We start from the raw sequence: 23,522 nt of genomic DNA, 5'->3' as shown, positions 1-23,522 counted from the left end.
TCTCGTTGAATTACCTTTTTGTGGAGTGACTTTGGATTTATGATTTTAGCTTTCGTTGGGATTATTCAGCCGTAACAAGAAGACTGCATTCTAAGATGGACATTGCCTGAGAATTACTCCCGTTATAGTTTGTGTTTGAACTTGTTGGAGGTGCTGAATGTGTTTGGGCAGATGAAGCTGTCTTTGAGATGCCATACTGACTCTGTCTAGGTTTTAGTTTGGGGGGAACTTTATTATTTAGAGGACACACTTCATTTTCAGCCACTCTCTTTGGTTACATTACCACAGTAGCTCCCGAACCTTTTCAATGGCTAAAATATAAGCTGATTGTTACAAACTGTACGAAGGTTGGAAGAAGGATTTTACAATAATACAAAAATAAAGTAAATTAAAAAAGTATTTGTAAACATTACAAATGGGCAAAAGAGGTTGAAGTGCAATATAAGAAATAATGATAAAAACTGTACATGTGTGAATGAGGGGATAAAGGTGAAAAGATAAATGGATGAAAGTCCTCAGAGGACAAACGATCCGTCCTGATCATTTCTCTAAATTAGATATCTTTAATTTAAAGTTTGCTTTTACAAAGGAACTGTTGATGTTTGTTAAATTAATAAATACACAAATAACTGAATAAATGAATCAAAAGAAGAAGAAGAGGAGGATTGTCTTTTTTCTGCTTTTGTTTTGTTTTTAATTATGACGTGTTAAATGCCTTTGTGAAGCACTTTGAACACACCTCTGTGTCTTAAAATGTGCTATATAAATAAACTAACCTTGAACCTTGAGAAGGAAAGACATTCGTTGTGTCTCAATGTGCGTACTTCTGTACTTAAACTAGCTTTTTAGAGTGTGTAAGTGTTGCCCAATGAAAAGTATGGCAAAAGCCCTATGAATACCCGCATTGGTCACAATGGTCTAAAAGTTACCCCTATTTCTGGCTACGTAACGGAAGTGCTTTGGTGAAATCTGCTCTATACAAATAAGACGAAAGAATGTGGTTGTATTTCTGTATTTAATACATGTACCACAGTACTGGTGTCAAAAAGAAGCCACCATATAGTTAATGGGGTTAGTTAAGTAGTCTGTAATGACTCAGTAAACAATAACGTCGCTTGGTGGCTAGCTAGCTAACAGTCGTAACATCACATGTGCAATTTAAAACAACACTTATTGGTTGAAATTCACACACTGCCCACGTAGGGCTGGGCGATTTTTTCGGTTTTAACGATTAATTTGCATTTTTACTTTCCTACGGTTTTTGAAATGGCTGAACCGAAAAATCGCGATTTAAAAACATTTCTAGACTCCGCAGATTTGTTTTGCTTTAAGGGACTCCGTAGAAGCTTACTCTCTCACTTTCCAGAACGCGCACAAAACTCAGACACATTGCCTGTGACTACCCGATCTGCAGCTCTGTGTACACATATATCACTTAAATTATTCAATACATCCTTTGTACTGAAGTATTCAAGAGTAAATAAAGTTTAATATAAATGATTTGCTGTGGCCAATTGTTTTCATTGCATTTACAGACCCGTGTAAATCTCTGATACCACCCAATGAATGCATTGACTTGCTTGTAGAACCACGCTACACAAAACAGATAGCAACACCTATACAAACTATTTAAAAAAAGGGCTACTGTATCGACCTATATAAACTATATAAAACATATTTTTTTTTCAAAATACCAAAAAGATCCTGCATTTTAGCCATGCCTCATTTCGCTCCATTTGCTTTTTCCAGCGCTGTTTTTGCAGGGGCTGATTCTGTGAGCTGCAGCTGACCACGCCCCCCTGCAGGAGAGGGGAGCGTGCTCTGAGATCAGCTGCTGGGCGGTCTGTAGAGGGGGAGGAAAAGAGATCTCCGTCCTCCGTGTTTTATTCTTATAGAAGTAAGAAGAGAAGTAATGGGGCAGAAACCCTCCTTGTTACGCAGCGGTCCAGACATAGACATCAAACGGCGACACATATTCAGTTGGCAGTTACTTTGGCATTAGGGCAGGGATATCTAGATACTTCCCAAGGTCTGACATCATGAAGTGTGCTACTTTTAAAGCAAGCAACGATGTTTTCAAATCTGTAATCAAAAAGCTCCTCAAAAACACTATCGAAGCAGTTCCTGCCGTTGCTACGTTAGTTCAAACGGTAACAACGGACTACTTTTCTTAGCGGATGCATGTCAATTTAAATCAATACATACAACTATTTTTTAAATCAATAAAATCATTTTCTAAATCCATAAAAGCATTTCAATTAATATTAGGAGTCATGTCGTTACTTTGTTGAGAATGTGGCCATGTGTAATAAGCGGGATAATGTGCACATTGCATAATGTGCCTTCATGCCGATCTAGATCCCTCCGCAAAAAAAAACAAAAACACGGCTCGTTCGCGGGCGAGAGCCGGCTCCCGTCGTTCACTTAAAAGAGCCGGCTCGTTCGCGACCGACACATCACTACTGACAGTGTCGTCTACCTCCCAGTCAGAGCAGGACAAAATGGAAGCTGAGCTGTCATCCTATTTGTTGTCGTCTGAGACAGACCCTGATACAGACCCACTGCAGTGGTGGAAGCTACATGAAGCTAATGTCCCAAGACTGAGTAATCTGGCCAAGAAATATCTCTCCATTCCTGCCACCCTTCGGAGAGGGTTTTCAGTACGGGGGGTAACATTGTAACATGCCAAAGAGCATGCCTCAAGCCAGAGGCAGTAGACAGGCTTGTCTTCCTCGCGAAAAACCTGTAGACAACTTCCTAGAAAGTTAAAGGGATGTTATTTTGTTTGAGGGTATTTTTTTATTATTCATTTCATTATCATTATTTATTATTTGTTGTATTTCATTTTACAAGTTTTTTCAGGGATGGCCTAAAAGAGATTTTTTTTTCAGTTTGATTTAAAAAAAATCTTTGCACATTAATGACAGCCAAGTGCCGTGGTGCTGTTTTTATTTTATTATTTTTATTCTTGAACAACTGATTTGTTCACATAGGCCTAGACTACTTGGTAATCTCATTTATTTGTATTGTGTTAATAAAGAAAATATGTATTTAAATGTTGCCTTGGTCTGGTTTGTTTAGAAAAAAACTGAAAAAAATCGAGGTTTAAATCGAAAATTGTCCATTAGTTAGAAAAAAATCGCGATTTTATTTTTAGGCCAAATCGCCCAGCCCTATGCCCACGTGTTCACAGTGCACAACATGGCAGTGTACGAAGGGAAGTATCCACATTGAGACACAGCATTAGGGTTCATCCCAAGTTGGACGTTTAAACTTAACCGGAAGATGTTCTGGTGCGCCATCTTGAAGACCATCCCAAAGCGTGAGGATCGAGGAAAGATGAGCAAGGAAGCACCTGAGCGTCCTTTAGTGAAGATTCTGAACCGCCGATACACCTCCTTATTGTGCATTGGTCACTCATTGGACGCTGCAGCTGATTGGACAGAACCAATGCATCTCAACATCGATTTGGGAAGGTATGTCCGGCAAGTGGTGTACATTTCTGAAACCGTCAATCGGGCGATCAAGCTTGATTCTGCTGAGTTGCTTTAGAAAGGATCAGTTGTTGTCCCATTACAGATACTGGTCATTCTGGAAGAGCCAAGGGTTTGTTTGGCTCAAATATTACTTTGCAGGTGTTTTAATAACAATGAGAAATAAAAAGGCTTTGATAATTCCAGGAAATATATTGTTGTTGTTTCTCATTAAAGGTGACGGGGAGGGTGAAGGGCCACTAGGGGGAGCTGTAGGCTTACAGCTCGTTAGGTCCTAAATAAACTCCAGCTGATAATACTTCTGTACTTTGACCAAGATAACATTTTACATCCATTATTTACTAGTAATGTTTTTTTTACTTATTTAGATGAGTGCCTTTTTCTTGAGTAAAGGATTTGAGTACTTTTGACACCACTTCCTTCTTGTCCTGTGATACATGTGTTCTTTATGAAGCAAATGTTGCTGTAGTTTTCTTCAGCTCTGAAAGGTATGGTGAACCTCCCCCAAATCAAACTGTTTGAAAGACACATTTATTCAAATATGGCTTGAAGGATGCTTGTTCAGCTAACAGAGTCCTTGCTACACTGTGGTGTTGGGACATTACTCTGGCCTGTTTATCCCTGTATTATGTATATTATCACACACTCTGAAACACTGTTTATAGTGTGTTTGCTCTGACCGGTACTTATTTATTAACCACATTTGAGCCGTAACATCATAACCTTTTTCAGGTGAGAAAACACAAAGTGATGGAGCCCTAAATCATCATTGTACCTGCAGCATCGAGAAGTCCCGGGTTGTTATTTCAGCTGATATGGAAAGAAAATGTTATCGCCTGTTAAGACTGAAGGGTGGAAATGGTGGGAACAATTCACCGTCTCCTGCTCTAGGACTTCAACATTGCTGTATTTGTTAGTACTTCAGGTTAAAGTATAATTATTTACTTTGCATAGCGTCCACTTGCCAAAAGAAACAGTGTTTATTTTTGGTTTTTTGGTTCTTTTACTCACCGGAAGAGGGGAAAGGGGCGGGGCTACATACGTTGAATAACATAACCCTAAATTAAAAAATCAGACACAAGAAACAGATTTTGAAGAGATCAACTTTTAATAAAACACAGAATACATTGGTAGGGAAGGCCAGGACAGAATAAACACATTTACCACGGGAGAAATATATGACATTGAAATAAAAACAAATATCAGCTCACACTTAAGGAGCTTCCAATACGTGTTAAAAGAGAAAATACATGAAATATATGGCATTCAGTTCACTGCCTCAATAAAATACATTCATATATTCCACAAACGGTGAGTATGCAGCACAATCAACATCAGAATTTGGTTTATTGCCAATTAGGTTAATTTGGTGTACAATGGTGCATACATGAACACAGTGAAGTAAGGACGTTGTAAAAAAGAACTACTATAGATATGAAAATCAAAAAAATTATGATAAAATAAAAAAATAATGCTTACAAGAAATATGGATTTAGAAAAAAGTGATATTGGCTGTTACAGACTAACAGAGACGTCAATATGAAACAGGATGCACTAGAAAACAGATCTGAAGTGTGATGATGCATGGGAATATAAGCTGTCCAGCCTCGTGTGTTCAGCCCCTGATTATCTAATCTTTCTAATCAGTCACTATTTACTCATCAGAGTCGGGGTTGAGTATCTTTTTGAGTATCTCTTCTAGGTCTGAGTTTCCCTTTGCTTCTTCCTGAACTCTCTTCAACAGATCCTCCTCCCCATTGTCCCTCAGTTTCCTCAGACCTGCATGCAGTAAACCATACATCTCTGTATTGTCGACACTGCTGCCACTCTCAGCACTCTTTCCCTCTGATTCGTTCTCTGCTCCGACACGATCGACTGAATCTTTGTCACTTAATGAACTTTTTTCCATTGTTTTTGGGATAACTTTGCTACCCTTCCTTTCAAGACTCAACTTCAATTCTTTACCATGCAGGTTGTCAACAGGTTTGCAAAATGTAATTGCATCATTTGAGTGTATGTTGTCAGACAGAGTGAAGTTGCCAAGATCATCAATGAAGCGTCCATCTCTTTTCAGAGCGTCCTTCACTGTCCTACCCTTCTCCCCATACACACACAGGTAGTATAAATCATTGAAAGCCTTGCTTGTGAAAGCATTGCTTCTGAGAGCCTTGCTTCTGATAAACGGCTTTGTTAAAGTGTTTTCTCCTCCCACTGTATCAATATAGAAGACAGAATACTTTTCTTCTGACAGTATTGGTTCCTCATTTTGGCCTTGGGTCCATTCAGTCTGTTCTGTTTTATGCGATAAGATCAGACACACATCTTCCCTGATACAAGAACAAGGGAAATGTGTTGCAATAGCATGTTCCCAATCCGTTTTACCCAGCTGAATCACAAGGTTTTCATCTGGAAACTTCTCATCTGAAAACTTCTCATCATATGTGTTACATGTTTTTATCGCCCGCAGCACTGTTCCGGGTTGAACACAGTCTATAGTGTGTTCCTTGCGGTCAGGAGGGAATTTCACTCTGAAGCGATGTGAATGTCCGGCCTGCAGGAAAACCAGAGTAAGAAAATTAAAGTAACATTTACTTAAAAATGCAGAATGTTCATCGATCACAGTTTACTCACAGTGGGATCAGCATCCTTCTCCTTCTTCGTTCCGCTTGCATCAGGATCAGTCTGCAACATGAGAAAAGATAGATGTATTGTTGTTACAATAAAGGACTTCACTCATCAAATCACATTTACTTTCGTATTTCGCAGCAGACTGCTTGACTCTCTGTAACGATTTACCTTTAATGAACTCCCTAAAAGACCGTCTTATTCCAAGAATCTTCATTTCAGAATAACTGAAAGGTTTCCTCACCATTTTAGTATTTGTTAGTTTGTCTCAGTACATTTCCACCACAAGGGTCGCCTCGCTATGCCTGTGGGTTATGGGGGGGGGGGGGGGGGAGCTGTGACTGTTGTATGTGCCTCAGCAGAAAACAGCACCTCAGAGTATTCTGCCTTCTTGGAGCCCCTGGATAGCGTCCTGAAGGGGACTCCTTAGTCTTCCTGGTAGACTTGAACATGTGGGCAATGATGGAGACACTTGGAGGGTCGTGATTGGGTGCTTTGTTACTGGACTTCTGTGCTAGTCATGGATTGGCCAGAACAAACACCATGTTCGAACATAAGGATGCTCGTACGTGTACATGGTGCCAGAGCACCCTAGGAGAAGGTCCTAAATCGATTTGTTATCGTAACATCGGACCTGAGGCCGTATGTTCAGACACTCGGGGAAGCTGTCACTGATCAGCATCTACAGACCCAGCAGTCTGCAGTGACCTGGTGGTCTCCTGAGAGAATGCAGAATTGTTGTGTGTTTAGTGTATCAGTTTACTCACAGTGGGATCAGCATCCTTCTCCTTCTTTATGCTCCTTGTTCCTGGAGCAGTCTGCAACATGAGAAAAAAGATTCAGATGCATTGTTGTTACAGTAATGGACGTCACTCATCAAATCCATGTGTGAACAGATTTGACCTTAAAGGAGTTTTATTATTACTTATTTGTGACAATTAACCCTGCACAAGTTTTTGTGTAAGTTATCAAATATTTCATTGAGTTTTTCTGTTGTTAAAATGCAGCCAGAATGAACTTCAATCATCAATCATTGTTCCGTGTTTTGATTCTTTGTTTACCTTTGAGGCATGTGAGAAAAACATATTTAAGAGTTCACGGTAACATGTGGTGAGAAATATTGAATACAAATGGTCTTTTTGAAGCTAGCACCCTAGGAGAAGGTCCTGAATGGATTTGTTATGGTAACATCGGACCTGAGGGCGTATGTTCAGACACTCGGGGAAGCTGTCACTGATCAGCATCTACAGACCCAGCAGTCTGCAGGGACCTGGTGGTCTCCTGAGAGCTCTGGTCACTCTTTCAGCTAACGAGGAACTAACTCTCCTGAGGCGCAGGATGCCTTAACTCTCACCTCAGATCCTGCAGCCTTCTCCATGTTGGTCACCTTCTGCAGACCGTGCTCTGGAGATGAGGAGCAGTTCTGCTGAATAAACAAATGAATACATTAATGAATTATCTATAAATAAATACATGAATAAGATGAAAAAATAAGATTTAATAAATAAGGTTACAACTATAATGTAATTCAAGTTATATGAAAGTGATGCTCTTATAAGCATTATATTAATAAATATTGCATTTAATAATATAGTTTCTATGTCTCCTAAAACTGAATTGGTTATAATGCAATACATTGTGTACTCACTGCAGGACAAATGTACTACTTGCATTATTTGTATTGTTGTATGTCTTGTACAGAGAGGGCAAAAGTACACACACTTTACTCAAGTAGAAGTACAGATACTCGTGTTTAAAAATACTCTGGTGAAAGTCAAAGTAAAGAGGCTTTGAAGTGTACTTCAGTAAAAAGTACCCATAACTAGCAGCTGCTTTAAAGAGTACCTGACCTCCCTTTATATTAATAGAACAATAATGTCATTGTTAGCTAATGAATGTTTCCATGCTGAACAACGGCAACATGACAACGTTTCCATTGGTCCCTCTTCTTTAGAGAAGAGCAGGAAATGATGGATACACGGATCGTGTTCAAATCAATAGGCACGCAATGACTCTAAAGAATAATGATCACGCATCAAACACACATTCAGACTAAAGGAACCAGCTGTTTGGAAAATGAGGAGAGAAGTAGAAAGTACAGGTTATTTGGGTTCAACATGTAAGAAGTAGAAAGTACAGGTATTTGTGTTCAACATGTAAGAAGTAGAAAGTACAGGTATTTGGGTTCAACATGTAAGAAGTAGAAAGTACAGGTATTTGAGTTCAACATGTAAGAAGTAGAAAGTACAGGTATTTGAGTTCAACATGTAAGAAGTAGAAAGTACAGGTATTTGAGTTCAACATGTAAGAAGTAGAAAGTACAGGTATTTGTGTTCAACATTACAGGTATTTGGGTTTCAACATGTAAGAAGTAGAAAGTACAGGTATTTGGGTTCAACATGTAAGAAGTAGAAAGTACAGGTATTTGAGTTCAACATGTAAGAAGTAGAAAGTACAGGTATTTGAGTTCAACATGTAAGAAGTAGAAAGTACAGGTATTTGATGTTCAACATGTAAGAAGTAGAAAGTACAGGTATTTGTGTTCAACATAGTAAGAAGTAGAAAGTACAGGTATTTGTGTTCAACATGTAAGAAGTAGAAAGTACAGGTATTTGGGTTCAACATGTAAGAAGTAGAAAGTACAGGTATTTGAGTTCAACATGTAGAAGTAGAAAGTACAGGGTATTTTAGTTCAACATGAGAGAAGTAAGAAAGTTACAGGTTTTGGGGGAGTTCAACGGGACTGTTAGAAGTAGAAAGTACAGGTATTTGAGTTCAACATGTAAGAAGTAGAAAGTACAGGTATTTGAGTTCAACATGTAAGAAGTAGAAAGTACAGGTATTTGAGTTCAACATGTAGAAGTAGGAAAGTACAGGTATTTGAGTTTCAACATGTAGAGAGTAGAAAGTACAGGTATTTGAGTTCAACATGTAAGAAGTAGAAAGTACAGGTATTTTAGTTCAACATGTAAGAAGTAGAAAGTACAGGTATTTTAGTTCAACATGTAAGAAGTAGAAAGTACAGGTATTTGTGTTCAACATGTAAAGTTAGAAAGTACAGGTATTTGTGTTCAACATGTAAGAAGTAGAAAGTACAGGTATTTTATTCAACATGTAAGAAGTAGAAAGTACAGGTATTTGTGTTCAACGTGTAAGAAGTAGAAAGTACAGGTATTTTAGTTCAACATGTAAGAAGTAGAAAGTACAGGTATTTGTGTTCAACATGTAAGAGTTAGAAAGTACAGGTATTTGTGTTCAACATGTAAGAAGTAGAAAGTACAGGTATTTTAGTTCAACATGTAAGAAGTAGAAAGTACAGGTATTTGTGTTCAACGTGTAAGAAGTAGAAAGTACAGGTATTTGTGTTCAACATGTAAGAAGTAGAAAGTACAGGTATTTGAGTTCTACAATGTAAGAAGTAGAAAGTACAGGTATTTGAGTTTCAACATGTAAGAAGTAGAAGTACAGGTATTTGAGTTCAACATGTAAGAGTAGAAAGTACAGGTATTTGTGTTCAACATGTGAGAAGTAGAAAGTACAGGTATTGTTGTGTTCAACATGTAAGAAGTAGAAAGTACAGGTATTTGTGTTCAACATGTGAGAAGTAGAAAGTACAGGTATTTGTGTTCAACATGTAAGAAGTAGAAAGTACAGGTATTTGTGTTCAACATGTAAGAAGTAGAAAGTACAGGTATTTTAGTTCAACATGTAAGAAGTAGAAAGTACAGGTATTTGTGTTCAACATGTAAGAGTTAGAAAGTACAGGTATTTTAGTTCAACATGTAAGAAGTAGAAAGTACAGGTATTTTAGTTCAACATGTAAGAAGTAGAAAGTACAGGTATTTGTGTTCAACATGTGAGAAGTAGAAAGTACAGGTATTTAGTTCAACATGTAAGAAGTAGAAAGTACAGGTATTTGTGTTCAACATGTAAGAAGTAGAAAGTACAGGTATTTGTGTTCAACATGTAAGAGTTAGAAAGTACAGGTATTTGTGTTCAACATGTAAGAAGTAGAAAGTACAGGTATTTTAGTTCAACATGTAAGAGTTAGAAAGTACAGGTATTTGTGTTCAACGTGTAAGAAGTAGAAAGTACAGGTATTTGTGTTCAACATGTAAGAAGTAGAAAGTACAGGTATTTGAGTTCAACATGTGAGAAGTAGAAAGTACAGGTATTTGTGTTCAACATGTAAGAAGTAGAAAGTACAGGTATTTGAGTTCAACATGTAAGAAGTAGAAAGTACAGGTATTTGTGTTCAACGTGTAAGAAGTAGAAAGTACAGTATTTTAGTTCAACATGTAAGAAAGTAGAAAGTACAGGTATTTGGGTTCAACATGTAAGAAGTAGAAAGTACAGGTATTGTGTTCAACATGTAAGAAGTAGAAAGTACAGGTATTTGGGTTCAACATGTAAGAAGTAGAAAGTACAGGTATTTGAGTTCAACATGTAAGAAGTAGAAAGTACAGGTATTTGAGTTCAACATGTAAGAGTAGAAAGTACAGGTATTTGTGTTCAACATGTAAGAAGTAGAAAGACAGGTATTTGAGTTCAACATGGTGAGAAGTAGAAAGTACAGGTATTTGAGTTCAACATGTAAGAAGTAGAAGTACAGGTATTTTAGTTTCAACATGTAGAAGTAGAAAAGTACAGGTATTTGTTCAACAGTGTAAGAAGTAGAAAGTACAGGTATTTTAGTTCAACATGTAAGAAGTAGAAAGTACAGGTTTTAGTTCAACATGTAAGAAGTAGAAAGTACAGGTAATTTGGGTTCAACATGTAAAGGAAGTAGAAAGTAACAGGTATTTTGTGTTCAGCAACATGTAAGAAGTAGAAGTACAGGTATGTGTGTTCAACATGTAAGAAGTAGAAAGTACAGGTATTTGTGTTAAACATGTAAGAAGTAGAAAGTACAGGTATTGTGTTCAACATGTAAGAAGTAGAAAGTACAGGTATTTGTGTTCAACATGTGAGAAGTAGAAAGTACAGGTATTTGTGTTCAACATGTAAGAAGTAGAAAGTACAGGTATTTGTGTTCAACATGTAAGAAGTAGAAAGTACAGGTATTTGAGTTCAACATGTAAGAAGTAGAAAGTACAGGTATTTGTGTTAAACATGTAAGAAGTAGAAAGTACAGGTATTTGTGTTCAACATGTAAGAAGTAGAAAGTACAGGTATTTGTGTTCAACATGTGAGAAGTAGAAAGTACAGGTATTTGTTCAACATGTAAGAAGTAGAAAGTACAGGTATTTGGTTCAACATGTGAGAAGTAGAAAGTACAGGTATTTGAGTTCAACATGTAAGAAGTAGAAAGTACAGGTATTTGTGTTCAACATGTAAGAAGTAGAAAGTACAGGTTTGTGTTCAACATGTGAGAAGTAGAAAGTACAGGTATTGTGTTCAACATGTAAGAAGTAGAAAGTACAGGTATTTGAGTTCAACATGTAAGAAGTAGAAAGTACAGGTATTTGTGTTCAACATGAGAAGTAGAAAGTACAGGTATTTGGGTTCAACATGTAAGAGTAGTAGAAAGTACAGGTATTTGTGTTCAACATGTAAGAAGTAGAAAGTACAGGTATTTGGGTTCAACATGTAAGAAGTAGAAAGTACAGGTATTTGTGTTCAACATGTAAGAAGTAGAAAGTACAGGTATTTGTTCAACATGTAAGAAGTAGAAAGTACAGGTATTTGTGTTCAACATGTAAGAAGTAGAAAGTACAGGTATTTGTGTTCAACATGTAAGAAGTAGAAAGTACAGGTATTTGAGTTCAACATGTAGAAGTAGAAAGTACAGGTATTTGTGTTCAACATGTAAGAAGTAGAAAGTACAGGTATTTGTGTTCAACATGTAAGAAGTAGAAAGTACAGGTATTTGTGTTCAACATGTAAGAAGTAGAAAGTACAGGTATTTGTGTTCAACATGTAAGAAGTAGAAAGTACAGGTATTTGTGTTCAACATGTAGAAGTAGAAAGTACAGGTATTTGAGTTCAACATGTGAGAAGTAGAAGTAAGGTATTTGTGTTCAACATGTAAGAAGTAGAAAGTACAGGTATTTGAGTTCAACATGTAAGAAGTAGAAAGTACAGGTATTTGTGTTCAACATGTAAGAAGTAGAAAGTACAGGTATTTAGTTCAACATGTAAGAAGTAGAAGTACAGGTATTTGTGTTCAACATGTAAGAAGTAGAAAGTACAGGTATTTGGTTCAACATGTAAGAGTAGAAAGTACAGGTATTTGTGTTCAACATGTAAGAAGTAGAAAGTACAGGTATTTGGGTTCAACATGTAAGAAGTAGAAAGTACAGGTATTTGAGTTCAACATGTAAGAAGTAGAAAGTACAGGTATTTGAGTTCAACATGTAAGAAGTAGAAAGTACAGGTATTTGAGTTCAACATGTAAGAAGTAGAAAGTACAGGTATTTTGGTTCAACATGTAAGAAGTAGAAAGTACAGGTATTTGAGATTTCAACATGTAAGAAGTAGAAAGTACAGGTTATTTGTGTCAACATGTGAGAAGTAGAAAAGTACAGGTATTTGAGGTTCCAACATGTAAGAAGTAGAAAGTACAGGTATTTGTGTTCAACATGTTAAGAAGTAGAAAGTACAGGTAGTTGGGTTCCAACATGTTAAGAAGTAGAAAGTCCAGGTATTTGGGTTCAACATGTTAGAAAAGGTTTGTGTCCAACATGGTAGAAGTAGAAAAGTCACAGGTATTGAGTTTCAACATGTAGAAGTAGAAAGTACCAGGTATTTTGAGTCAACATGTAAGAAGTAGAAAGTCAGGTAGTTGGGTTCAACATGGTAAGACGTAGAAAGTACAGGTATTGATGTTCAACATGTGAGAATTAGAAAAGTACAGGTGATTTGAGGTTCAACATGTCAAGGAAGTTAGAAAGGACAGGTTATTTGAGTTCACCATGGTAAGAAGTAGAAAGTACAGGTATTTGTGTTCAACAATGTGAGAGAGTAGAAAGTACAGGTATTGGGTTCAACATGTAGAAGTAGAAAGTACAGGTATTTGGTTCAACATGTAAGAAGTAGAAAGTACAGGTATTTGTGTTCAACATGTTAAGAAGTAGAAAGTAACAGGTATTTGAGGTTCAACATGTAAGAAGTAGAAAGTACAGGTATTTGGGTTTCAAACATGTAGAAGTAGAAAGTATCAGGTCTTTGTGTTCCAACATGTAGAAGTTAGAAAGTACAGGTATTTGAGTTCAACATGTACCGAAGTAGAAAGTACAGGTATTTGGTTCAACAGTGTAAGAAGTAGAAAGTACAGGGTATTTGTGTTCAACATGTGATAGAAGTAGAAAGTACAGGTAGTTTGAGTTCAACATGTAAGAAGTAGAAAGTACAGGTATTTGAGTTCAACATGTTAAGAAGTAGAAAGTACAGGTATTTGGGTTCAACATGTAGAAGTAGAAAGTACAGTATTGTGTTCAACATGTAAGAAGTAGTAGAAAGTACAGGTATTTGAGTTCAACATGTAAGAAGTAGAAAGTACAGGTATTTGAGTTCAACATGTAAGAAGTAGAAAGTACAGGTATTTGGTTCAACATGTAAGAAGTAGAAAGTACAGGTATTTGTGTTCAACATGTAAGAAGTAGAAAGTACAGGTATTTGGTTCAACATTAAGAATAGAAAGTACAGGTATTTGTGTTCAACATGTAAGAAGTAGAAAGTACAGGTATTTGTGTTCAACATGTGAGAAGTAGAAAGTACAGGTATTTGGGTTCAACATGTAAGAAGTAGAAAGTACAGGTATTTGGTGTCAACATGTAAGAAGTAGAAAGTACAGGTATTTGTGTTCAACATGTAAGAAGTAGAAAGTACAGGTATTTGTGTTCAACATGTAAGAAGTAGAAAGTACAGGTATTGTGTTCAACATGTAAGAAGTAGAAAGTACAGGTATTTGTGTTCAACATGTAAGAAGTAGAAAGTACAGGTATTTTTTCAACATGTAAGAAGTAGAAAGTACAGGTATTTGTGTTCAACATGTAAGAAGTAGAAAGTACAGGTATTTGTGAGTACAGGTATTTGTGTTCAACATGTGAGAAGTAGAAAGTACAGGTATTTGTGTTCAACATGTAAGAAGTAGAAAGTACAGGTATTTGAGTTCAACATGTAAGAGTAGAAAGTACAGGTATTTGAGTTCAACATGTAAGAAGTAGAAAGTACAGGTATTTGTGTTCAACATGTAAGAAGTAGAAAGTACAGGTATTTGTGTTCAACATGTAAGAAGTAGAAAGTACAGGTATTTGAGTTCAACATGTAAGAAGTAGAAAGTACAGGTATTTGAGTTCAACATGTAAGAAGTAGAAAGTACAGGTATTTGAGTTCAACATGTAAGAAGTAGAAAGTACAGGTATTTGAGTTCAACATGTAAGAAGTAGAAAGTACAGGTATTTGTGTTCAACATGTGAGAAGTAGAAAGTACAGGTATTTGTGTTCAACATGTAAGAAGTAGAAAGTACAGGTATTTGAGTTCAACATGTTAAGATAGTTTATGTAGAAGTAGAAAGTACAGGTATTGAGTTCAACATGTAAGAAGTAGAAAGTACAGGTATTTGGGTTCAAAGTGTAAGAAGTAGAAAGTACAGGTATTTGGGTTCAACATGTAAGAAGTAGAAAGTACAGGTATTTGAGTTCAACATGTAAGAAGTAGAAAGTACAGGTATTTGAGTTCAACATTGTAAGAAGTAGAAAGTACAGGTATTTGTGTTCAACATGTAAGAAGTAGAAAGTACAGGTAGTACAGGTATTTGTGTTCAACATGTAAGAAGTAGAAAGTACAGGTATTTGGGTTCAACATGAAGTAGAAAGTACAGGTATTTGGGTTCAACATGTAAGAAGTAGAAAGTACAGGTATTTGGGGTTCAACATGTAAGAAGTAGAAAGTACAGGTATTAGTGTTCAACATGTAAGAAGTAGAAAGTACAGGTATTTGTGTTCAACATGTAAGAAGTAGAAAGTACAGGTATTTGTGTACTACATGTAAGAAGTAGAAAGTACAGAGAGGTCAGAAAAATAAGTAGTGGAGTAAGGATACCAGAAAAATGTACTTAATGTACAGTAACTAAGTATTTGTACTCCGGTACTTCCCACCTCTGGTCTTGTATATATGTATGTTGTATTGTTGGAGGAGTCTGCGACATGTAAAGAAAGAAGGACATTAATCCGCTGCCTAGTCATGTCCTCCTTTCATCGCTTTACATCTAAAGTCCGTGGCTCAGTTAATAAGGACTTGGACTCGGAGCCGTAACTTGAATTGTTCGATGAGGATTTTGTGTCAGGAAGCAACCTTATTTCGGGGAGGGATGGAGAAATAAAAATACATTGTACAAGCAACGGGCATCACATTGCTGAAATGTGCGTTGGAAAGGAAATGTTTCTCATTTGTATTCTTTGGTTTGTTTGATTTTTGTACGTTTTTCTTGTTTATTGGTTTTCGTAATTAGGTTTCTGGGTTGGAGTGGTTATTATTTTTATGATTTATGTTTTGCACAATGATTAAATGTGTCCATAAAGGACAAATTCCAAATACTTAAATATTATATAGCATTGTAAATAAAGTGTAAAAACGGCCAAATGTACAATAAAAGATAACAAAGAAAAGAGTGGGAGCTGTAGGGTTGCTGGTTCAAGTCCCCGAACAGACCTAGATATGGAGTGTGGACTGGTACTTGGAGAGGTCCCAGTTCACCTCCTGGGCCCTGCCGTGGTGCCCTTGAACAGTTTCTTTGGCAAGTGGAGGTTGTTAAAGCTGGTGACGCTATGCAAAGTAAGCAATTATGCTTTAACCCAGGGGTGTCCAAACTACGGCCCGGGGACCAAATGCGGCCAGTTGTCCATTTCTAAGCGGCCCTCAGCAAGTTCTTAAAGTATAATGGTATATGGCGCCACCTGAAACTCGTGCTTGTCTTATATTGTACTTCTTAAATATATATGTGAGCCTATATTACACAGTAGTTTTCATGTGTTGATAAGCCCACTATTAAAATGCATTCAGTCAATTAGAGCTGAGAACATGTTCTAACAGACCTTTGTTTTATTTCCATAACAAGCTATAAATAGACCCTTCATATTTCCCCTTATTATAATCAATCTGAGGCTTCAGTTTTAAGGCATGAGCTGCAGCAGATAACTGGAACCCTGAAAGTAGAAAGCATTATTTACCTACATTTGATTGATTTAGCTGAATTATAATTTAACCTATGAGGCAGTACACCTCTCCTCTAGCGAGGGGCCCAGCCCTTTGTATGTGTTTCTGTCTGTGGCCCTCAGTGAAAAAGGTTTGGACCCCCCTGCTTTAACCTGAAGTACTAACACATGATACGGCAATGTTGAAGCGTCCTATAGCAGACAAACAGGCACATTTCACTGTGTGTCTATGTTACAGAGGGTTTCATCCTCCGATTCTATCTCTAAAGGCCTCTCTGGCATAACACATTTAAAAAATACCTTTTTTGTTCATTTGTGGAGGATTTATTTTGCTAAAATATAATTACTATTTCCATATTCTGTGTATTGGAGTTCTTATGAGCCTGCTGCTGACTCCTGATTGGACCGGCTGCTGACTCCTGATTGGACCGGCTGCTGACTCCTGATTGGACCGGCTGCTGACTCCTGATTGGACCGGCTGCTGACTCCTGATTGGACCGGCTGCTGACTTCTGATTGGCCCATCCGTTATCTTGAAAGATGCAGCATGTTAGCCCCTCTCTTATCTCTCCTGCTCCTACCTAATGCATCTGGTGATGATCTGAAATCATCCGGTGTTTGAATAAGACTTCTGTATTATTGTAAATACACTGTTTGTTAATAATCTAAGTTTTAATCTATACACTTTAGTAGGAGTGAGAAGCCATGTTTGTTGTTTTTGATAGTAGGAGCTCAGATAATAAGTTTTTGTTTGTTTGTTGTGTTTTTGGGTAAGTTAGTATTTCTTCCACCAATAACAGGTTGGACCACTGTGTGTGTCCTTACATGCCAACCCTATCATCTATAATGGGTTTTTTTGTTTTCTTTAACCATAACTGGTACTTTACACAACATTGAGTCAAACTCATCCTTGTTTTTTATGTTAAATTGTTATTGTTGGTCAATTGTCTATTTTATTTATTAAGGTTTGAGATATTTGCCAGGAGAAGGGAAACAGCCGGGAATGTTATTATTTTCTAATGATTTATTTTATTTTTTTAATTCCTCCAATTGAAATGCATTCCTTTGAACATCGTGCTGTCTGACACGGAAACATTTGCATTTGGTGAACACGATTCAATAGATGAATGAAATGATGTGACCGTTCATAAAGCCAATAATAATAACAGTAACACAAATAACTCAGAGAGAAAGGAGATGTCTTACCCTGCCTTCGGTCGCCTTGCTCTGATGACAAGGTGCCAACAGTACGGAGCTCAATAAGAGGCACACAGTGGGGGTGTAAAGCTGGCCCAATTCCAAACCACACCCTACCCACTCCCTCTCCGCCACGGAGGTTAAAGTTAAGCAAATAATAATGTTCAAATGTGCTAAATATATACACTGCAAAAACTAAAAACAACAAATAGGAGAAAAAGTATCTCACGACTTGTTTTATTTTTTAAAGTAGCTCTCATCCTAAAAAAGGTGTGAGGACTCCTGGGGGGTGTACTACGAAGCAGGATGTTCTCTTAGCGGCTAACTTCAGGTTAACTCGGGGTTTCCGGTCCTACGAAGCTGGTTCTCTTTTTAGCGGCTAGATCTCCATGGTAACTGATGCTGAGCGGCTAACCTGGTCCGGAGCAAGTTAGGTTGCAGGCTAAGAGCTCAACTCAGTGAAAGCACCGCCTGCTGACCAATCAGAGCTCAGTGTGCGGAGTTTAAAGCGATCAAGTCATATTACAGGAGACAGGAAATACAGAAAAACTGCCGTCGCAGGAAAGACGGCCGGCAGAAATCAGCGACTGTGTGAACGTGAACATGAATAGAATATCACCTCCATCTTCAGAGCAATCTGACTATTATAACATTAGCGTTAAGAAAGCTTACTGAAATATCTGCCACAACATAAGTAACCGGATCAGAGTCACATTAAGTACAGTCCATATCACTTCATAATGTATCATCTCCTGATCTGAGTCAGCTGAGCCGCATCAGGCCGTGCAACACTCACAGCGTCACAGACTGGATGCAGAAGCATTATTTGAAGCAACACATTAAGTTGAGGAAACACTGGAGTCAAATGTAATGAAAGTCAGATGGTGTCTTAGACGGGCAGTGATATCATAAAGCTGTTAATGTATGCATTCAAACTCTTGTTCTGTTCCAGCTGTGTTCACCTTGCAGGTGCAGCTCTGTGGCTTTGATCCTGGATCAAGTGTTTAAGGCATGGATGTTTCAAGTTTAACTTCTTCATTTTTGACTAGTATTATAGTTCACTTTTCATTCAGGAAGTATGACGCTGCGCTGTCAGTGCGCTTCTCCATGTTTGTGATTGGTCGAATGCTCCAGATACCACCCCTCTCATGTGAACACCTAACTAGATAGGACACGGCTGGCTTGAGAGATCCACTTGATAACCAGCGTCGTAGTACAGTTTAGCGAGAGCGCGTATGTTTTGGATTAGGCCAACCGGCTAACTCAAACATATCCAGGTTAGGTTGAACTAGATTCGTAGAACAGACCCCTGGTGTAGAGAATCTATAACAAACCCTGAAAGTCATAAACATGCTCTCAATCCCATCATATTCACTCTTTTCACATCAATTTAGATGATTAAAATAGAAAGAAGAATACATGAATAAATACATTTAAATAAAAAGACATTGGTAAAAATGTTAGGCTTTTTTACTTTGAGAAAATGTACTTATTTTTTAGTTTTTTGTTCATTTGTGGAGGGATTTATTTTGCTAAAATAATAATTACTATTTCCGTATTCTGTGTATTGGAGTTCTTATGAGCCTGCTGCTGACTCCTGATTGGACCGGCTGCTGACTCCTGATTGGACCGGCTGCTGACTCCTGATTGGACCGGCTGCTGGACTCCTGATTGGACCGGCTGCTGACTCCTGATTGGACCGGCTGCTGACTCCTGATTGGACCGGCTGCTGACTCCTGATTGGACCGGCTGCTGACTTCTGATTGGCCCATCCGTTATCTTGAAAGATGCAGCATGTTAGCCCCTCTCTTATCTCTCCTGCTCCTACCTAATGATCTGGTTGATGATCTGAAATCATCCGGTGTTTGAATAAGACTTCTGTATTATTGTAAATACACTGTTTGTTAATAATTCTAAGTTTTAATCTATACACTTTAGTAGGAGTGGAGAACCATGTTTGTTGTTTTTGATAGTAGGAGCTCAGATAATAAGTTTTTGTTTGTTTGTTGTGTTTTTGGGTAAGTTAGTATTTCTTCCACCAATAACAGGTTGGACCACTGTGTGTGTCCTTACATGCCAACCCTATCATCTATAATGGGTGTTTTTTGTTTTCTTTAACCATAACTGGTACTTTACACAACATTGAGTCAAACTCATCCTTGTTTTTTATGTTAAATTGTTATTGTTGGTCAATTGTCTATTTTATTTATTAAGGTTTGAGATATTTGCCAGGAGAAGGGAAACAGCCGGGAATGTTATTATTTTCTAATGATTTATTTTATTTTTTTAATTCCTCCAATTGAAATGCATTCCTTTGAACATCGTGCTGTCTGACACGGAAACATTTGCATTTGGTGAACACGATTCAATAGATGAATGAAATGATTGTGACCGTTCATAAAGCCAATAATAATAACAGTAATACAAATAACGAGAAAGGAGATGTCTTACCCTGCCTTCGGTCGCCTTGCTCTGATGACAAGGTGCCAACAGTACGGAGCTCAATAAGAGGCACACAGTGGGGGTGTAAAGCTGGTCCAATTCCAAACCACACCCTACCCACTCCCTCTCCGCCACGGAGGTTAAAGTTAAGCATATCATAATGTTCAAATGTGCTAAATATATACACTGCAAAAACTAAAAACAACAAATAGGAGAAAAAGTATCTCACGACTTGTTTTATTTTTTGAAAGTAGCTCTCATCCTAAAAAAGGTGTGAGACTCCTGGGGGGTGTACTACGAAGCAGGATGTTCTCTTAGCGGCTAACTTCAGGTTAACTCAGGCTTTCCGGTCCTACGAAGCTGGTTCTCTTTTTAGCGGCTAGATCTCCATGGTAACTGATGCTGAGCGGCTAAGCTGGTCCGGAGCAAGTTAGGTTGCAGGCTAAGAGCTCAACTCAGTGAAAGCACCGCCTGCTGACCAATCAGAGCTCAGTGTGCGGAGTTTAAAGCGATCAAGTCATATTACAGGAGAAAGGAAATACAGAAAAGCTGCCGTCGCAGGAAAGACGGCCGGCAACAATCAGCGACTGTGTGAACGTGAACATGAATAGAATATCAGCTCCATCTTCAGAGCAATCTGACTATTATAACATTAGCGTTAAGAAAGCTTACTGAAATATCTGCCACAACATAAGTAACCGGATCAGAGTCACATTAAGTACAGTCCATATCACTTCATAATGTATCATCTCCTGATCTGAGTCAGCTGAGCCGTATCTGGCCGTGCAACACTCACAGTGTCACAGACTGGATGCAGAAGCATTATTTGAAGCAACACATTAAGTTGAGGAAACACTGGAGTCAAATGTAATGAAAGTCAGATGGTGTCTTAGACGGCAGTGATATCATAAAGCTGTTAATGTACGCATTCAAACACTTGTTCTGTTACCAGCTGTATTCACCTTGCAGGTGCAGCTCTGTGGCTTTGATCCTGGATCAAGTGTTTAAGTCATGGATGTTTAAACTTTAACTTCTTCATATGTCTAAAATTAAAGTTCACTTTTCATTCAGGAAGTATGACGCTGCGCTGTCAGTGCGCTTCTCCATGTCTGTGATTGGTCGAATGCTCCAGATACCACCCCTCTCATGTGAACACCTAACTAGATAGGACACGGCTGGCTTGAGAGATCCACTTGATAACCAGCGTCGTAGTACAGTTTAGCGAGAGCGCGTATGTTTTGGATTAGGCCAACCGGCTAACTCAAACATATCCAGGTTAGGTTGAACTAGATTCGTAGAACAGACTCCTGGTGTAGAGAATCTATAACAAACCCTGAAAGTCATAAACATGCTCTCAATCCCATCATATTCACTCTTTTCACATCAATTTAGATGATTAAAATAGAAAGAAGAATACATGAATAAATACATTTAAATAAAAAGACATTGGTAAAAATGTTAGGCTTTTTTACTTTGAGAAAATGTACTTATTTTTTAGTTTTTTGTTCTTTTGTGGAGGATTTATTTTGCTAAAATAATAATTACTATTTCCATATTCTGTGTATTGGAGTTCTTATGAGCCTGCTGCTGACTCCTGATTGGACCGGCTGCTGACTCCTGATTGGACCGGCTGCTGACTCCTGATTGGACCGGCTGCTGACTTCTGATTGGCCCGGCTGCTGACTTCTGATTGGCCCATCCGTTATCTTGAAAGATGCATCATGTTAGCCCCTCTCTTATCTCTGTGACTCTCGCAGCTCAACGAGGCTCCTCCTGTCAGATGGAGGGAGTAAACACAGCAGCAAGCTTTGGGACGGCCTCCCCTCTCTCCGCAGAAACAGGAAATGCCGTAGCTGTGTGTAACAACGGTTTAAAATCAGCTTCTCTTTGACAAAACATTAAAATTAATAACTCAAATAAAACTCCAAACATCTTTAATTGTGTTACTTTTTTGTAAAGCTCTTTTAGTTTGACACCTGATGTTTATAAGCTTCTTAGTTTTTGCAACAGTCTGTAAATATACACAACTTTATAATCAAATGCACACATTTACCTTTTTCTAGACTAAACACAGGTATGATCCTAAGTTAAAAACATATGAGGTTATCATGAGGTTGCTAACATCGCAGTTTATCAGTGGATGTTTGCTGGAACTACTTGTAAACAGCGTGACGGACACACACAGCGTTGAGACCGGTCATCTAGGGCAGCACGTGAAGTCAGCACCGCTGCAGACATTCCAATTCACCATTTACCGTTGTTGTGGTTTTATACAACATTGATACCACCTTGTAATTACAAAGAAGGTCCATAACTCCTAATTTACCATAATATTTACCATGGTAATCGTAGGCTGTGTAGTATTATACATGTATATCCTTTATTTAACCAGGTAAAAGTCTCATTGAGATTCAAATCTCTTCTTCCAGAGCGACCTGGCCAAGAGGGCAAAATGATACAACAAATGAACAAAGACAATACAGGCAGACGGTCGTAAAGCACAAATGAAATGGCACATTAACCAGTCAATATGCAAATAATAGAAACTATTATAAAACATGAAAAACTGGCACAATTTATAAACGACTTCAGTTATGGGATACAGCAATCACGTCGACCAATGGACTCTTGTTCTGTCCTTTAAGATGGACCTGAATTCCCCCATAGTGATACAATGTGAGAGTTTCAGCTCCTTCTGCATTATTCAGAGCATAAGGGGCAGCACATCAGCAGTACTCCTTTCAATCTAAGAATACATTGAAGAATAAGACCCCAGATTTTAACACGACGTTGCTTCTCTGCAGTCTTTGTCCACGGTGAGCCGGCTGGTGACAAACCTCTCCAAACTGACCCACCTGGACGTCAGCAGCAACGGATTCATCTCCATGCCCGGGGGCTGCTCCTGGCCTTCCACCCTGCGATACCTCAACATCTCCTGGGCCAAACTCACAACCATCTCCCCCTGTCTACCCGAAACTCTGGAGGTACTGAGAGAGAGTAATCCAATACAGAACACACTACAACAGCTGTGAACATAAACACACCTCCACCCCTCAAAGACCGTCACCACAAACATTCATAAATATTTATCTAGCATTTATGGACATTGTTAGCATCTATTTAGGAACACAATTATATTTACACTTATGTAGTTTTGAATATTGACAGTTTATAGCCTGTAAAATGTGTAAATATGTAAATTGAGATCTAATTTAGTGTGTATTTCTATTACTGTGAAGTGAGGGATGCCAACGCAATTTTCTTATGCCTTTGAATGATGACAATAAAAGATATTAGTACTGCTTCTTGTACTGAAGCAATAGATTTTAAGACTTTGTCCACCATTGTTTTTTATCCTCCACAGGTTTTGGATCTGAGCAACAACGATCTAAAAGCCTTCTTTCTGATCCTTCCTTCCCTGAGAGAGCTCCATCTCTCTGGGAACAAGATACTGAGCCTTCCCCCTGGATGGATGTTCCCAAACCTGCAAACACTGACCATACAGGTGAGGACCAATCTTAATATGTCTTCTTGTATTCTTCAAGCCCCGGGGAATGCGCCAGATTATAGTAGTGGCCAAACAAATGTATTGCATGGGTTTAAATAG

At 38.0% G+C, this 23,522-nt stretch overlaps 2 protein-coding genes across 3 annotated transcripts in view; one reads left to right on the top strand and one right to left on the bottom strand.

Moving 5' to 3' along the window:
* LOC117553624 (toll-like receptor 2) overlaps nt 1-23,522 on the top strand; it is a gene marked incomplete in the record, with an annotated part of 73,353 nt that overhangs the window by 46,631 nt on the left and 3,200 nt on the right. Inside the window, 2 exon segments of the mRNA XM_034227645.1 lie at nt 22,720-22,899; nt 23,280-23,420. Of these exon segments, the coding sequence (XP_034083536.1) occupies nt 22,720-22,899; nt 23,280-23,420 (321 nt within the window).
* The window catches only part of LOC117553632 (protein FAM111A-like), a 43,175-nt gene continuing 24,236 nt past the window's right edge, over nt 4,584-23,522 (bottom strand). Inside the window, exon 5 of one of the 2 annotated variants that reach the window (XM_034227656.1) lies at nt 4,584-5,266. In XM_034227656.1, coding sequence (XP_034083547.1) covers nt 5,149-5,266 — 118 coding nt within the window. In that variant the 3' untranslated portion in view covers nt 4,584-5,148. The remainder of the gene's footprint in view (nt 5,267-23,522) is intronic. The other variant, XM_034227651.1, reaches the window with a different exon arrangement.

This window comes from Gymnodraco acuticeps, unplaced genomic scaffold (assembly GCF_902827175.1).
Source record: "Gymnodraco acuticeps unplaced genomic scaffold, fGymAcu1.1, whole genome shotgun sequence".
NCBI classification, from domain to species: Eukaryota; Metazoa; Chordata; class Actinopteri; order Perciformes; family Bathydraconidae; genus Gymnodraco; species Gymnodraco acuticeps.
The sequence above is the reverse complement of the archived record's forward strand: the minus strand, read 5'-3'. Positions and strand labels throughout refer to the sequence as shown.